The sequence below is a fragment of the Dermacentor albipictus genome, unplaced genomic scaffold (genome assembly GCF_038994185.2).
Source record: "Dermacentor albipictus isolate Rhodes 1998 colony unplaced genomic scaffold, USDA_Dalb.pri_finalv2 scaffold_22, whole genome shotgun sequence".
NCBI lineage: Eukaryota > Metazoa > Arthropoda > Arachnida > Ixodida > Ixodidae > Dermacentor > Dermacentor albipictus.
Genome location: NW_027225576.1, coordinates 62,413 through 80,343, shown reverse-complemented (window position 1 = coordinate 80,343; position 17,931 = coordinate 62,413). Strand labels below are relative to the sequence as shown.

The 17,931-nt window shown below is 43.9% G+C and overlaps 1 protein-coding gene across 1 annotated transcript in view; it reads right to left on the bottom strand.

Annotated features, from left to right (window-relative positions):
* The window catches only part of LOC139052412 (valine--tRNA ligase, mitochondrial-like), a gene marked incomplete at its 5' end in the record, with an annotated part of 290,547 nt that overhangs the window by 211,875 nt on the left and 60,741 nt on the right, over positions 1 to 17,931 (bottom strand). The window contains one exon of the mRNA XM_070529506.1: positions 9,276 to 9,449. Within this exon, the coding sequence (XP_070385607.1) occupies positions 9,276 to 9,449 (174 nt within the window). The remainder of the gene's footprint in view (positions 1 to 9,275; positions 9,450 to 17,931) is intronic.

Below are 17,931 nucleotides of genomic sequence, written 5' to 3'. Positions count from 1 at the left end.
GCTGCTTCAGCGCCGTCGCATGAAGACCACTGCCGAATTGGTAGATAGTCTGCGTGAGCATTTAACACCAGCTGTTGCTGCTTTTGTTGAAGCTTATGTTAACACTCTTATGCACCCACTAATGATAGGAGGTCCCCCTGGCAGTTTCTCACTCTGGGACCTCCTGATGCTGTATATAATATGTAAGCCCGTTTTTTGTACATGTCATAACAACAATAAACTTGAACTTAAACTTGAACAACAACAATAAACTTGAACTTGAACTCAGTTAAAGATGCACAATGTCAGCAGGTTTGGCCGTCGATGGTGCAGCCAAAACAAAACCTTTGCTTTAGGTTTATACTTCCACAGCCCAAAAGGTTACAGATATTGCAGGAAACTCCTGAAACTTCCATCTGTTAGGTCACTGCAGCTGTGGCTTGCACGCGTACCATTGAGGGTTGGATTTTATCCTGAAGTTTTTGATTTGATCCGAGAAACGGGCAGCGTCTTTTCTATGGCAAGACAGGGCTTGCACCATAATTTTTGATGAAATGCATGTTTCAAAGGAGCTGTCGTACAATCCAGTGTCGGACAGATTTGAAGGCCTTGAAGAGTACAGTGCAGCACAAGGTCCAAATCTTGCAAACAAGGCGCTTGTGTTCATGGCCAAAGGAATATGTACGCCGTGGAAGCAGCCTCTTGGCTACTTCTTTGCAGATAAGGCAGCGCCTGCAACTGTTCTGCATGACCTTCTCTTCAAATGACACAAAATGTTGGTTGGAGCTGGATTGCAGCCTGTGGCTGTGGTTTGTGATCAGGGGAACCAAAATGTTTCTCTGTTTTCGAAACTTGTGACCCCTGAAAAGCCGTACTTAAGTGTGAATGGTGAACCGCTTTTCTTTATTTTTGATCCACCGCATTTGCTCAAGTGCTTGCGCAATATGCTCTTCAAGTATGACTTCAGGGTAGGCAGTGACACAATTAAAAGCTCGTACATACGACAGGCTTATGAGAAGGATCGAGAAATGCAAATTCGGTCCATCCCAAAGTTGAGTGCCCGGCACTTTAATTTAAGTTTTGCTTCGAAGATGTCTGTGAAACTCGCAGCACAGGTATTCAGCAATCATTGCGCTGCTGCATTGTGCACATTGATAACATTTCAACAGTTGCCATCAGAGGCTATCCACACAGCCAGATTTGTTGAGAGGATCGATAGACTCTTTGACAGTCTAAATACTTCACAGAAGCGGGGAAAGTCTCCGTATGCATCTGCAATTTGTGCAAGATCTGTGCATGAAGAGTTTTTGGAAGAGTGTATTGCAGTTTTCGAAAACATCGAAGTTCTAGGCTGTGCGCGGCAGCCTCTTTGCATCCGTGGCTTCTGCCAAACTATGAGGGCTGTGCTGCTGTTATGGAACCACCTGGCCTCTCACTATGGTTTGACATACCTCCTTACCAGGCACCTGAACCAGGATGCACTTGAAAACACCTTTGCTATTGTTAGGTCGAAATCTGGATCGAACAGCAACTCGTCTTGCCGGCAGTTTCAAGCAGCATTTAGGCATCTTTTAGTTAGCAACCTTTTCAAACTGTCGGAAAGCAGCAACTGTGCTGAAGACATGTCTAGCCTTCTAGCCACTCTCCCAGTTTGTTTATCTAAGTCTGCTCCTTCTCTCTGCACAGCTGCCACATCTTTGCCAGTTGCAGTAGAAGTTTTGCCATATGATTATCAGTCTCCAATACTAGAGAACAACATTGTCTATTTTGCTGGCTGGCTTGCCTACAAGTTTATGAATGATCACAGGTGTGTTACAGGGCCACATACGTGCGAGGTGAGGCTAGAAAATGCCGCCTTTGCCGATCAGAGCCAAGTTCTCTTGTACTTAAGTGTCAAAAATCCTGGAGAAGGTGACTTTGGGAGCCTGTCAGTTCCTACACCCTCGTTTGTAGCTTTCATCAATGCTTGCGAGCAGGTTTTTGTCGCATCTAGTTCCAATATTGAGGGAAAAGAACAAGTAGGGCATGATCTGTGCATGTTGCTTCATGCCAAGGTAGAAAAATCGCTGACTGTGTGTGGTGATGACGTTTATGATGGTTTGTTTGCCCTGTTCGTCAGGGTGAGGCTGCATTGGCTTGCACGCAGAAAAAATCTTGAACTGCACAGTCAAACTACTAAACGGAAAGCCACGAAGCAAGCACTGAGGCTAAGCAAATGAAAAGGATGCAATTCCCGAGCTGTTGGCTGAATATTTTGTGAAGTTGCAGGCTATTATGCAGCCTGTGCAACAAATCAGCTTAGTCTGGTTTAACGGTTGCAAAGGGTTTTTTTCTGGTTCACAGCCTGGTTTTAGTCTTTTATTTTTTACTTGTGTATTTTGATTTGCTAGGATGTGACGTGGTTGCTCACAGGGGCAATGGTTTAACAATGTAGCATCTTTCATCGTTCATTCCACTATGTCACTCTTTTAGGGTACTTTTATGCCATGTACAGCCTGTTCAAGTGTCACCTATGTACTTGTGCAATATTGTCAGATAAAACGCCATACCGATAAAGCGAATGCCTCTGAAAGGAGACTTTCTAGGCAATGGATTAACCTAGTTTCCGTGGCGCTGGGATTAATTTTTCCACCTGCTCGCCCCCCCTGCAGTTCCGTGCTGGCAGGTATAATGAAATCAACCATTGTCATCATAACTACCACTCGGCACCACTGGCTACCAGGCCACCTTTTAGCAGTCTAGTTGCATCTCAGAGTTTTTAGTAGGATCTTTGTCAGCGCAACGAACAGAACAGCGCTGGACTTTTATCTGGCTATATTGTAGCGTACAGTACACTGATTACATGCTTTACTGCCCCGCGAATGTCCTTGCACTTCACTGTACGCTGTACTTCATGTGTACTTTTGTTGACGTAAAATTACTTCAAATTGATCCGGCTAACGACTAGAAGTACTCTGGAGATGGTACGCCGGCTCATTTGCTCCTACGTTGAGCACGTTTGAGGGCGCTAAAGCTGGCTTTAACATTGCCTTGCAGATGTAAACGCACCTGCTATATTCTTTCAGCTGAAGAAATTAAATGTGAAGAATAATCCCAGTGTGCTCTATGGTCTGTGTTGATGCGCCTACTAATGTCATGTTATGTTTGCTTCAATTGAAGCTGTCGTAGCATTGTTTTCTATACTTTTCAATTTCCTAACTGACAACGTTCGTGGCACTTCAGGGCTTTTTCCTATCTGCACTGTGACTATTGAGATGATTAGCCAACTTAAACAATACTGCTTGTGCTGCCTGTGACATGTATTTTTTGTTTGTGTGCCAAGGGTGTGCTTTGTGACTGTATTTGTTTGGTTGCTGCAATAAACAATATGAAACTATGAAAACCATACTTGCCGTACACTCTATTGCGAACTGTGCACTTGAGCCAGTGCTTTGTGCATCATACCTTGCTGTACTCAAAAGCTCTCAAAAGTACTAGCACCAGTATTTGCACTACGAATCATGCATGCTTCGCCAGTGTCTGGAAGTGTTGCTGCCTTTCTATGCTGCCCCTCCTTTACCAGTCACTTTCATTGCGTTCCCAATTGCACATTAACAAAGCCATAACTAGCAGGAACTCGAGCACATTTGACTGGCAAAGGTTGGGGCGCACTGAAAGGCAGCAACCTTCGAGAGGTATGGGCTCGAAAACGCGGATTCTACAGAAAGACCGCTTTATAATTCGCGCCAAAAGCATACGTATGCATGACGTCATTCTACGTCACGTTTGCATAGTTTGCCCCCCAAAATCCAGGGGGCGCTGGAGTGCCCACGAGCCACCATTTTTTGGACCAATGGGCGTCTATGGAGCCTTCGCTACCAGTACATCCACCTTGTTTCGGCCGCTTCGCCGGCGCTGCCATCGGCGGAGAATGCAGTGACACGGGCGCACAACAGAAAAGCAGCAATGAAGTTCAATAACTGAGCTGCGCTAAATCCAGCGGTCTTCGGCAAAACAGCGGGCAAGGATGTAGCGCATCAACAGCAACAAAGCGACAAAATGGCCGCGCGACACATGCAAAAACAAGAAAAAGCACCCATCCAGTCACAAGTCGAGCCAATTGGATTGGATTGGCCAAGTTTCAGCCACTTGATGTCAATGACGATGCTGCGTTTGGGAAACAAGGCGCTGGTTTGGGTATCACTTTTGTGCCGCGTTTGCCGTATTTTCGTTTTTGAGCCTCGGTGGGTGCCCGAAATCGTCCGAATTATCCGAGTTGGGCTGGAATCCGTCCGAATTAACGAGAGTTTCGTCCCATAGACTCCTATATATAATTGTAGGGACGAGGCGCGAAGGCTGAATTATCAGATTTTCCGAATTGACGGAAGTCAAATTAACAAGCTTTCACTTACAAATATTTCAGTACCACGAACTTCAGAATACCAAACTTTTCAGAGTGACCTTTGTTTTTAAGTTTCCGTGTCATGTTAACAACACCTCAGTACATAAACATTCCAAAATCTCAGGATTCTTAGATTTCTTGCAACAGCAGCCAGAACGGTAGGCTAGCAGATGACAAGGTGCTGAAAGCGGACACAGCGGCGCATAAGTTTGGAAAACCTGAGACGGCGCCGGAGGAGAGAAACATGGGAGGGGACTTTTTGTTTTTTCTTTTCCCCCTATTACGGAGGCGACGATGGATCAGGTTTTGCTAGTGCATGCGCCACACAGACTAGTGTCACCCAGCAATGGAGGCATATCGCTTTCGTCTTTCACGCTTGTGTCTGCGGCTGCATCCACTAAGCACGGAGAGAAAAGCAACTTCCCTGCTCGCGGAGGTGCCGCACAGTTGCACTTTCAGGACTGTGTAGTTTACATGCACTTGCTCATTTTAAATAGTTCAGGTGTCCACCATAAGCGATAGTTGCCATGTCTACAGAAAATAATGTGAAAAACAAACCAACAAAATAAACATTGTGCTTTGGAGGCAAGATAGAACTTTCAATTTGTCAGTGGTCTTCTTAGCGTCAGTGTCTCCTTTGCATGCACATGGCAGCGGAATCTATGGAAAATAGCAACAGTGTGTGCCGAGAGCCAACAGCGACATTTTCGGGGATAGCTCATATGGTGACAACTAATGAACAGGTGGGTTGGTGGGGGGAATGGTTAATTTTTGGGCATTTACATAACGATCACTCCCAATAACAAACAATTTGCCGCGGTCTCCTGAAGTTCGTTATATCGAGATTTCACTGCAGTTTCTTTGAACTGAAGCTTCTTGCAACTCTGTCACATGAAAACGTGCGTTATAGACATAATTTTTGTTGGTCAGATTATACAATGCCCCAATGACACAATGTTTTTGCATAGTCTCGAGAAAGTTGTACTATAATCTGGGTTCCACTGTATTGTGTAACCCACTCCCTTCTACAATGGCTCACTTGAGGGTATGTGAAATAAATAAATATGTAAATAAATGAATAAATAAATAAATAAATGCTATTTTAATCAATTTGGCTGTCATCATCATCATCATCAGCCTGGTTACGCCCACTGCAGGGCAAAGGCCTCTCCAGTAGCGTAGCTAGATCGTCTGGCACCCGGGGCCCATAGGCCTTCTGTCACCCCCCTCCCCGGGTGTAGCCGGCGGAAAGAGGGGTGTCTTCAGACGTATATGACACCCCCCCCCCCCCTTCACTGGGCCCTTGCACCCGGGGCCCACGGCTCCCCTGCCCCCCCTGTTGCTACGCCACTGGGCCTCTCCCATACTTCTCCAACTACCCCGGTCATGTACTAATTGTGGCCATGTTCTCCCTGCAAACTTCATAATCTCACCCGCCCACCTAACTTTCTGCCGCCCTCTGCTACGCTTCCCTTCCCTTGGAATCCATTCCGTAACTCTTAATGACCATCGGTTATCTTCCCTCCTCATTACATGTCCTGCCGATGCCCATTTCTTTTTCTTGATTTCAACTAAGATATCATTAACTCGCGTTTGTTCCCTCACCCAATCTGCTCTTTTCTTATCCCTTAATGTTACACCTATCATTCTTCTTTCCATAGCTTGTTGCATCGTCTTCAATTTAAGTAGAACCCTTTTCATAAGCCTCCTGGTTTCTGCCCCGTACGTGAGTACTGGTAAGACACAGCTATTATATACTTTTCTCTTGAGCGATAATGGCGATCTGCTGTTCATGATCTGAGAATGCTTGCCAAACGCACCCAAGCCCATTCTTATTCTTCTGATTATTTCAGTCTCATGATCTGGATCCGCACTCACTATCTGTCCTAAGTAGATGTATTCTCTTACCACTTCCAGCGCCTCACTACCTATCGTAAACTGCTGTTCTCATCCGAGACTGTTAAACATTACTTTAGCTTTCTGCAGATTAATTTTTAGACCCACCCTTCAGCTTTGCCTCTCCAGGTCAGTGAGCATGCATTGCAGTTGGTCCCCTGAGTTACTAAGCAAGGCAATATCATCAGCAAATCGCAAGTTACTAAGGTATTCTCCATTACCTCTTATCCCCAATTCTACCCAATCCAGGTCTCTGAATACCTCCTGTAAACATGCTGTGAATAGTATTGGAGAGATCGTATCTCCCTGCCTGACGCCTTTCTTTATTCGAATTTTGTTGCTTCCTTTATGGAGGACTACGGTGGATGTGAAGCCGCTACAGATATCTTTCAGTATCTTTAGATCCGGCTTGTCTACACCCTGATTCCGCAATGCCTCCATGACTGCCGAGGTTTCGATTGAATCAAATGCTTTCTCGTAATCAATGAAACCTATATATAGAGGTTGGTTATACTCCGCACATTTTTCTATCACCTGACTGATAGTGTGAATATGGTCTATTGTTGAGTAGCCTTTACGGAATCCTGCCTGGTCCCTTGGTTGACGGAAGTCTAAGGTGTTCCTGATTCTATTTGCAATTACCTTAGTAAATACTTTGTAGGCAACGGACACTACGCTGATCGGTCTGTAATTTTTCAAGTCTTTGGCGTCCCCTTTCTTATGGATTAGGATTATGTTAGCGTTTTTCCAGGATTCTGGTACGCTCAAAGTCATGAGGCATTGCGTATACAGGGTGGCCAGTTTTTCTAGAACAATCTGCCCACCATCCTTCAACAAATCTGCTGTTACCTGATCCTCCCCAGCTGCCTTCCCCCTTTGCATATCTCCCAAGGCTTTCTTTACTTCTTCCGGCGTTACCTGTGGGATTTCGAATTCCCCTAGACTATTCTCTCTTACAATATCATCGTGGGTACCACTGGTACTGTATAAATCTCTATAGAACTCCTCAGCCACTTGAACTATCTCATCCATTGTAGTAATGATATTGCCAACTGTCTCTTAACGCATACATCTGATTCCTGCCTATTTCTAGTCTCTTCTTCACTGCTTTTAGGCATCCTCCGTTCCTGAGAGCATGTTCGATTCTATCCATATTATACTTCCTTATGTCAGCTGTCTTACGCTTGTTGATTACCTTCGAAAGTTCTGCCAGTTCTATTCTAGCTGTAGGGTTAGAGGCTTTCATTCATTGGCGTTTCTTGATCAGATCTTTCGTCTCCTGCGATAGCTTACTGGTATCCGGTCTAGCGGAGTTACCACCGACTTCTATTGCACACTCCTTAATGATGCCCACAAGATTCATTGCTTCAACACTAAGATCCTCTTCCTGAGTTAAAGCCGAATACCTGTTCTGTAGCTTGATCTGGAACTCCTCTATTTTCCCTCTTACCGCTAACTCATTTATCGGCTTCTTATGTACCAGTTTCTTCCGTTCCCTCCTCAGGTCTAGGCTAATTCGGGTTCTCACCATCCTATGGTCACTGCAGCGCACCTTGCTGAGCATGTCCACATCTTGTATGATACAAGGGTTAGCGCAGAGTATAAAGTCTATTTCATTTCTAGTCTCGCCGTTCGGGCTCCTCCACGTCCACTTTCGGCTATCCCGCTTGCGGAAGGTATTCATTATCCGCATATTATTCTGTTCCACAAACTCTACTAAGTATATAATAATAGTATTAGTAGAATTTGGCTGTAAAAGGTTGTTACTGAAGATAACGAAGTCCTTCACTTGAATTTCATGCAGATTGCACTGCACTAGTAAGTCAGGGTAACATCACGTTTTTCAAGCCAATGAGCAAAACGAGAACAAAGTGAAAGCAAAAGTCAACGTTTCGACAAGTGGACTTGTCTTCTTCAAGGCGACATATTTGCTTTTAAAGTATTTTACAGTACTTGGGACGTCTGGTACAGAGTTCTAGAAACTTGTTAGGTTGAGTGTTCGGATCATTTTGAGTGAAATGTACTAGTCCTTATTTACCTAAAAACAACTGACCAAACCTGAGCAGGTGCTGTCAAAATTCATGACATCATGGCAAGTTGATGTGGGTTCATCAAAGAAGTGTTGTGACCCGTATTTCGTTATTGCATCTCTTCTGGCTCAGCAAGGTTCCTCTTGCTCAGATAACAGTGGTTTTTCCACTGCCGAAATGCAACATACTACTGCAACTTAACTTAACACAGTAGCCTTTAGTTAACTCAACTCGGGTTTATATTGTTTTTTGGTTAATTCGATCCTTACCCAAGGTCCTGGCCAGTGCCTGTGCATTTCAATGGAGCCAAACTTTCGTTCTTTAGAACATAAGATTCGCTGTAACTGGATCATTCAAACTTGACTGGTCAGAATGCACACACCTGACTTCAACTGTGACCCGAATAGCGTCCCCTTTAGTGGCAGTGTCTATCTTAGCGGAGCTTCAGGGACAGTGAATGCATCTAACACACGTCATTCTCCATCGAAGGCGCCTGCCCCAGGATGATTTTCAAGCAAAAACAGCAGCTTACAATGAATGATTAGCTTATTTACTAGATTCTAATGCTTTCGAATTTTTTTCCCCCATGAAAAATAGTCTGCAAGTTGCCTGCACAGTCCAATTGGATACAAAACCAGAACAATGCTCAGCTTTTGCAACAACCTAACATAGAGCAAGCCAAGCCAGCGTCATCGCCATTGCCATCACAACATGGCAACAGAAGTAATTCTCACATAGTATGTGCATGGCATGATAGTGCCACTCTCTGTCTTGGATTACAAAAGTTCATTAAAAAATAGGTTATTGTACATGGTAAGCGAGCGGCAACAAGTTGCGCAAGATGTTTTGCCATTCTGGAGAATTGCATGCGTCACAGGCCAAACTAACGAAGTGATTAGTCTAGGCATCAAACACTATCCAATTTATGGTTGTTGCAAAGTCGTTTGAAAAATGCAGAATTTGTATGCCCTATATATGGGCCTCCTCACCTGTTCCAAAACTTCTGTCTACTTGGCTGTCAGCCACAACAGGCAGCTCTCGGCCAGTTATTGGGTGCCTTGCTCGGCGACCGATGAAGTGAGCGTAACGCGGGTCTTCAGGGTGGACGGCCAAAGCTGTGTCTGCAAGCATCGTCTCCAATCGGGTTGTTGCAACCTCGATTTCTGCCACAGGCAAGGAGAGAGAGAAAGAGAGAGTTTAATTATTACACGGTAGCCTAGACAGTACCAATGAGTATAAATTATTGCATAATAAAGAAGGCTTTTGTCTTGAGTTAAACATATGAACTACCATGGTCCAGTGTGAACGATGAGGGTGAAGAATGGAATGAAGCCAAGGGTATATAAACAAAGCAAGAAGTCTGTTTCACTAATCTATAAAATGCATTGGCATTAGTCTGATTTAGCATTAGCTGATTAACTATCTTTTTTAAGTTAAGCGCAAGCACCAAAAGAAAAATGCACCTCTTCATATCTTTTTAAACAACAAAAGGTCCCTCAATGCCTTCAGTGCCATGGATAAACCCATTCTTGTAATGAGGCTTAAGCTTATAGCTCCAATGGTTTCATTCACTGCGCCTAAGAAGACATGACAAGGGGCATGTGATGGCTTGAGTTTATTTCCAGAAATTAAGGTGTTAAGATTGGTATCTTCAATTTATTTGGAGCTTTACTTGGACATGGAGCTAGGTAAACCAAGTTTGGAGATATAGTTTGAAAGTTTCTACCACTATTTCAATATGAAATGGAGCTAACCATTAAAATATACATTTACCCTTTCAACTACAGTGGAACGTCTTTCAACGAAGTGCTCAGGGCTTGCAAAATCATTTGTTATACAAGTCACATCATTGTAAAGGTCTCTCCCGAGACAGAACTATTGTTTTGTTATACAGGTAATTTTGTTGTAAGAGTGTTCGTTGTAGAGGCGTTTGACTGTATGTATGCAAGTATGAAACTTTCAGTCACAGACTCAAAGCAAACAGAACATGCTGCATTTTGTATAAAAACATTGTCAGGTCTCTCATATATTGAGGAAACTAAAATCCATTAATGAAAATAACTGTTTGGATGTTGGAGGCCACCACCTGGAGTAAAGCACAATTTTTTTCAAGACGAATTTTGTGCCTTAGGCCTTCTGTGGTGTACACTTAACAAAAAACGAATTATCACAGTGTTAAACTATCATCACAAGCTACACAGCCACAACCATTTTTTAAAAATATTTGTAAAATAGTAAAAATGTGAGGTTAATCTCCCTTACATCGGACTGCTCATAACCTAACTGTTGAATGTGCATTCTGTGTAGTAGTGGGTATTTCACTTTTAAAAGAGCATTCCTGATATATTTTGGTTGCAAGGGGCACTATTAGTGAAACTTCACAGTTGGCTTATTGAAAACAATTTCTCATGACAATTTCCCAATTACAGTGTTGCGTGTGCCTTGTGCTGCATTACAAATACCTTGGACATCATCGACGATGTGCTGTGGGAAGGGAAAAGTGACTAGTGGCTATCCCTGGACAAGAATCTTGACAATTAATGCACAGTTTTCATCTCTGATGACAAATGAGCAAACTGACCAAATTGAGTATGTTCTTAGTTAACTGCATTGCAAAATTTTTTTTATTGCGAGAGCAATTATACGGCTACTTGGGGGCACATTCCCCCCTAGTTCTGTCTCTCTTCTCATCACACAAGCATTGTGAGATGATCGGTAGCTGCCTTGCGCACTGTATCATGGCGACATGCTGCAACCGCGTATAGAACGCTGTCTGAAGAAGTCAAGCACAACGCTAAACCTTGCTGTCACTGGCAATGCCTTGTCTGTCAAACGAGGCTACCAATTTCTTTCTTTTTTTTCCAATTTTACTTACTTCAAAGTGAGAGGTCGACCTATATTCTAATTTATGCGCTAGTGTCCACATGGCTTCTATAAAAGTATATGCAGTGAGGAGAAGAGAGTTCTATGGGGAGGATGGCAAAGGCATGAGAGAGACCGTTCACTCACGTTTGAGATCAGAGTGTTTTAGAGGCTTTTTAACCCCGATGAACTATCATGAATACTGGAAAAATAGCATGATAGTCTATTACATGTTATCGATTCAGAGGTTCCTCGAACAAAAGCATGCTACACCTGCTCTATGTCGCTCTATGCTCCAAGAGATAGTTCTTACAGTTCTCACAAATATCAAGACACATCACAGGAGTGGTTCAGCAGACATGCACATGCAGGCTGCCAACATGATGCAAATGTGACTAAGACACCTCACAGCGCAAGCTTGTGGACACCATTATGACTAACATTAGCAAGAGGTCAGAGGAGTCTACACTGACACTGGCTCCAAAGACCCTTCTCATAAGTAAGACCTGAGATAGCCAAAGGCCCTACTACCAGGATATTCAGATATAACACCAGCTCCTTCTAATTATTATCTCGGCATTTCCAATTTCCTAGATTTTCCAGGTATTTTCTGGCTTTTTTATAAAAATTCCTTGGCTGTCTATGACACTGACAATTCAGGCACAAGGAAAAATTGGTTGTTTATAGCTTGCCAAGTTACTATGGCAGCCCATGACTTTCAACGACTACTGGCGACACGATGTAATTCAGTTGGAATGCACTTAGCATGTGTTTCATGAATTAGAATACCTACGGGATCTAGTTGTCCTGTTTTAAAGTGCAGCTTTCTCTGCCTCTTCCTTCGACTTTCCCATTGCTGCTGCTGCTGTTGTCGCTGCTGTCTGGCACACCATGTCGGGGTGGTTCAGAGTGTGTGTATACATGACAGGAGTGTGGCAGAGAGGAAAGGCAACTTGAGAAACTCGTTTGGACCTTTGCACCATGTTGAATGTGCACAATGTCCTCTGGAGTTCCCTGGGCATCGCCACATGAGCCTCTTGACAGTTATTTGGGTTATTATCGGGGTTCTGTTATTATCCGTGACCACAGCAAAAGTACTGCAGAAATTGGAGCACTTATCGTTCTACAAACGTACGAGTACAGAGGGAAGCCAGATAGAATGGCAGAGAGGAGGGGAGAAAAGAGGCATAAAATGGGTACAACCAACATAGTTGCAAAGCAAGTGAATAACAGCCTAGCCACTCTTCGTCCACAGTTTCCAAACAAGGGGGGGGACAAGGAAAAGGTGACGTGAGAAAACAAGGAAACGCTACTACTATAGACACCACAGCAGTTGTGGGCAAATGGGTTAAATTTAAGGTCCCCAAGGTATGGTACAGCATGTTTCTGCTAATCATGAAAAATAAACACCATGTAAATTTGTCAACCAGACAACTTAAGCAGGGTGCACAGAAGCAGAACTGCATTAAAGCACACCGTAGGGTCTAGGCGACACTATGGAAGCAATCGCAAGTAAAATCATCACTTTCTTGCCCGTCGCAGTAGCTTTGCGGGTATGGCATCGCTCGAGGTTGCGGGTTTGATCCTGACCGGGGCAGCTGCACTTCGACAGGGTCGAAATAAAAAACAGTCATGCACTTAGATTTAGGAACACTTCAGAGAAAACTACGGTGTCAAAATTAATCTGGAGTCTGCCACCATGGTGTGCCTCAGAGAGCGATTGCGGTTTTCACATGTACAGCCCCATAATTCAATAAGAGTTTAATACTTCTGCCCCGATGTGATGTGCTATGTGAGGTAATGAATATGCTCAACCATCTCAGAGGTTATGAAGTATGGCATACAATAATGCCTCAAGCAAACATTTCCCGCTGTATGTTCTGTGTACTACGCAGACAAACGGCAGTGGTGCATGCAAGGTAACATTTTAACATCAACTCACCACTCTTGTGTTGGACTAAACATTCAAGAAACTAAACATTTGCGGTCAACATTGCCACTAATTATCGTCAATAAAAGCAAACAGGGCAGGAAGCTTCGCTTAGGTCAATTCCCATAGTGCATTGCATCCACATGATTTTTTAATGCTGTTTGTTTGATGTGTTTCACAACATTCCAACTACCACGCCAGGCTCCACTTCCTTCTGGCATACCACCTGCTTCGCCCTAATCACTGCAGGCACCAATTTCACTGATTCAAAGCAACCACAGTAAAAATTCCTTCTTCTTTCCTTGAATTTTCTAAAACTGACAAATTCTCTGAAAATTCCAGATTTTCCCCAATGATAGACACCCCATTACCGGCTAGAGGTGCAGCGAGAAAACGTTTCACATTATATCTCTTGTCACGCTTCAAAAAATCTCTAGGATATTCCTGCCTACAACCTCCACCCCATCCTTTTTCATTTTTGTGCATTGAGATGGTGCAAACTCAACCACTAGAGGGCAACCTCTCCTTGGTTTATGTAAGCTCCCTGGAGAAACAAGTTTTAAGGTAGTGCAAATTCTTTCATACAGCCATCATAGTTATGGTGGCTAGAATGGGAGGCAGGAGCATAACGGCAATAATTCATGACACGTAGCAGTAATTAACGACGATGGGAGGTTATAGCACGGCTTCTTAGACGCCTGCTTTCGGGTGGCGCCGTAGTAGCTGGTTGTTGTGACGCAGAGCCTCCTGCGTGCTCGGTGCCTTCCGTCTTATTAGCTTGTTTAGACCAACATCGATGCACCCTCAAGATAGAAGCGATAATAGATAAACTTTTAAACTCCAAACTCACTGCTATTTAGCTGGGTGTATGACAGGGTACATCTCCGTGAGGAAGAAAGGTAGACGAGAAACAATGCTCTAGTTGAAGCTTCGTTGTGCGACATAATATGCTCTGATGTGGTGCTTTGTATCCTTATTGGGTTTTCATGTTTCATGTTCGATGAGCTTTATAACAGACCTATGAAAGCGAGTTCTCAATTCATCACGTCGTGTTTTTGTATCTTTTCTTTCGTACAATAATAAAAGAGTTCATGCACAGTGTCACCAACCAGTGTTTTTCTATATGTACAGTCGATGACTGATTTTCTGCACCTCACGGGGATCAAAAAATAGTCTGAAAAATCGTACAGTCCTAAAAACTCGTTCAGCCAAAAAAAGAAATTTATTAGGCTTAGAACAGCTTAAGAAAATCTCTAATAATGCCCTGCTTCATACTACAGTTGGAGGGGATGAGACTTGCTTGGTTTTGTGAAGAATGACATCATCTCCATATACAGTCGACAAGAGTGTCAGCACATTGGTGATCTTCGCTAACGGAGATCACCATGGAGATAGAAGAGATGGGCCATGTTTCTTTGCACCACTCGGCTCTCACGAAGACACAGAAGGTTATGCCGATCACACAAATGCAAAGCTGCACAAACACACACAAAGATGCGACGTCACCCAGGCACACCTACGTGCGCTCAGTGGACACATTACGTACAAAATGGCAAGCGATACTTTAGAAGAAAAAAAAAAACGGATACCGCATTAGGTGATTATGACGATAGTGATGACTGGAAAACGAAAGAAGAAAGAAAAAGTGCCATCGCCTGGAGCATTTTGTCAGCCAAGGGAAAGTGGGCATGACCTCTTGAGACAAAAGGAGGGCACACACTCTATATTGATAGTGTGTACCTCCCATGAAGTCCATATTATCTATCAAGTCTGAATTTTTGGAGTCTGAAAAATCCACCAGCTAATTAGAGTTGGCCAAGGCTTTCGATAGATAAGCAGCAGCACCTGCATTTCAAGCAGATGTTCACCATTCAATGTTACACCCACCTTGTAAATGGAAAAGCCAAGTTAAGGATGGGCAAATGATTTAATAAACCCCTCTTGCGGGCTTATACAACCACACAAAGAGGATGAAGTGAATAGCCCTACATAATAGGAGTGCCGGATGACTGTGCATTTATGTGCAAATATAACAAAAACATTAAAAATTCAGAAAGTTTGTCTCTTTGCAGCATGAAAGTAGATGCTGCAGCATGCCATGTACTTCTTTTGACCGCATTTTTTCTTGGCACTTTATGGGCTCTCTATAGACCATTTAATGTATAAAAGAAAATCAGCTTGAGCTGCCTCTTTCCGTAATATGCAAATTACAGTAGAACCTTGTTAATGTTATCCAGTCTCGCAGAATTTCCCAGCACCAATGTTTGCAATCGATAACACAAAAAATGATCCACTGCAGTTATGCTTCTTTTTTACCTGTTAAAGGGCCCCTGAAACGGTTCGGACAAATTTTGTAGGCGCATAGGGTACAGCTTAAGTAGAACATTCGCACCACAATTTAAGAGAAGCGTTACGTATTAATGGAGTTACAAGCGATTAGAAGTTACCCTCCTCCCTAGCCATGCCTTTCCTCCTCAACTCGCTCGCCGAGCGAGCGGCGCTAAGCTCCGCCTTCACTGGTCCTGCGTCACGATGCAACGTCACATCGTCCACTTCCGGTTGTTGGAGCACGCCTCCTCCCGCGCGAGACCTCTCTGCTGGCCGCTTGGCCGTCGACCGAGAGCCATCGAAGCAGCGTGCGTTGCGAGCATTCTGTCGTAGCGCCGAAGGTGGCCGGTATTCCGGTAACCACAGGCAAGCTGGTCATTTCGGCAAATGACTGGAGGCATAAACTCAAGCTGATGAAGGAACTTCAGAGTATGTGAGCAGCCTGATCGGTCTGCACGGTCCAGACACTTGTTGGCGCAGCGCTTAACCAGTCAAACGAAGCGCTAATATTGCTCTAACCAAGTGTAAAACATTTTAAACATTTATAAGAAGAACGTGTTGATGATTACACTCCTGTGAAAAATACACACCAGCAGCAAAGAAGAATGCACTTCGTTGCTGCTACTGTGTATGGTTGAGCTCTGTGCCACCAGGTGGCTGCACCGTGCAGACCATTCACATTTACCTTTCTGCTCATCTCATGGCTCATCCCGGCACAGTCAAGCGGCCAGACCCTGTCCCCTTGCGCTTGTGTTTGCCTTAATACCGGGCTTGCGAAACGCTAGTGCGTTAGTAATCTTCCGGTGTAAAGTGACAGCCACAAACGTGCAAATCCTGACGCCGATCGGATAGCGGCAGTTCGATGCGCAGCAGCCAGTTCACTCGTACGCTGCCCTGCAGAGGGACACGATGTCACAGCTTGACATATTGCCAGTCGCTACGTTTGCAGTTCACAAGGCAACAAAGTCGAATTATAGTGCTCGCGAAAAGACTGAGACCAACTCTGATCACGGAGCTCTCGTCAAAATGGAGTACGTTGTAACACAAGCAGACGACACTTGCTGTGTGCCGGAAGTGCTTAAGTGTACTGAAAAATTGTTCTTGTGCATTCTCTTTCTGCTACTTTCTCTTTATAAAAACAAATTAACTAACATTCCAACTATTACGAAGATCATTTGTTTACCATAAAGTTGGAGAAATTATCGATCACGTGCCCTGGTCAGCCAATCGGATAGCTCGTCCCACTGACGTCATATGGGTTATTTCGGTCATATGGGTAGGGGCGGCTTAAAATTCCGCCGAGCACTGCGCTGCGATCGGCAGCGATGTGCATTTTTAAAACCTTATAATAAATTACACGCTTTACGCAGAGCACTTAGATGTGTCAATTAATGATCAGAAGGACCTACTCTAACGACTCAGTACGTTTGTAGAAAATCGTCAAAAGCGTGTCAGGGTCCCTTCAAGTGTACTGAAAAATTGTTCTTGTGCATTCTCTTTATGTTACTTTCTTTTTATAAAAACAAATGAACTAACATTCCAACTATTACAAAGATCATTGTTTACCATAAAGCTGGAAAAATTATTGATCACGCGCCCTGGTCAGCCAATCGGATAGCTCGCCCCACTGACGCCATATGGGTGATTGCCATCATATGGGTAGGGGCGGCTTAAAATTCCGCCGAGCAGCGAGCTGCGATCCGCAGCGATGTGCATTTTTAAAACCTTATAATAAATTACACGCTTTACACGGAGCACTTATGTGTGTCAATTATTGATCAGAAGGACCTACTCTAACGACTCCGTACGTTTGTAGAAAATCGTCAAAATCAGTTCAGGGTCCCTTTAATATGTTCCAGGAAAACACAATCTTTTGGCAACAACATTCAGTATATTGCCAAACTGCGGTGATATGTTTTCCAGCTGTTAGATCCCATAGTAAAAAAAAAATTTGGAGGACACGTAAGCTTCGCCTTTAAGGGTGGAACGCAACAGGGTTCAAAGACCATTTACTGCTTTTAATGTTTCCCGGCAACTGCAGGTTATGTAACCATAACGTTTGTCAGGAAACGCTGGCTGCGAACGCTAAGCACGAAGGCGAGCTTCCTGGTAGAAATGCGGCCTTTTGCGTGGATCAATCTCCTGTTATCGTTTCGCACTTTTAATATTTCAGTCCGAGAAGAGCTAACATAAAGGACATGCACTGTCGATATTTTTTCCCGTTACATTTGTTTGTGGGCTGCCCTTCTTAAAATTCCGAGGAATAACTTTGTAAAGAATGAAAGACAAGGTATGAGCAACTTTGGTGGTAGAAAATCGGTTGGGTATGCATGGTTCGGTATTTGCCTCAATATGAATTGCCTTCCAGGATTTTTAGTTCACGGCCAACACTGCCGACACCGGCTTTTCTGCGATACGAGCTCCTTAACGCTGTCGCGTTAAAAAGTGCAAGGCACACACAATAAAGAGCAGTAGGCACCCATCATGGCAGTTTCCCCGCAGTATTGCCGGCATGCACTCAGTTC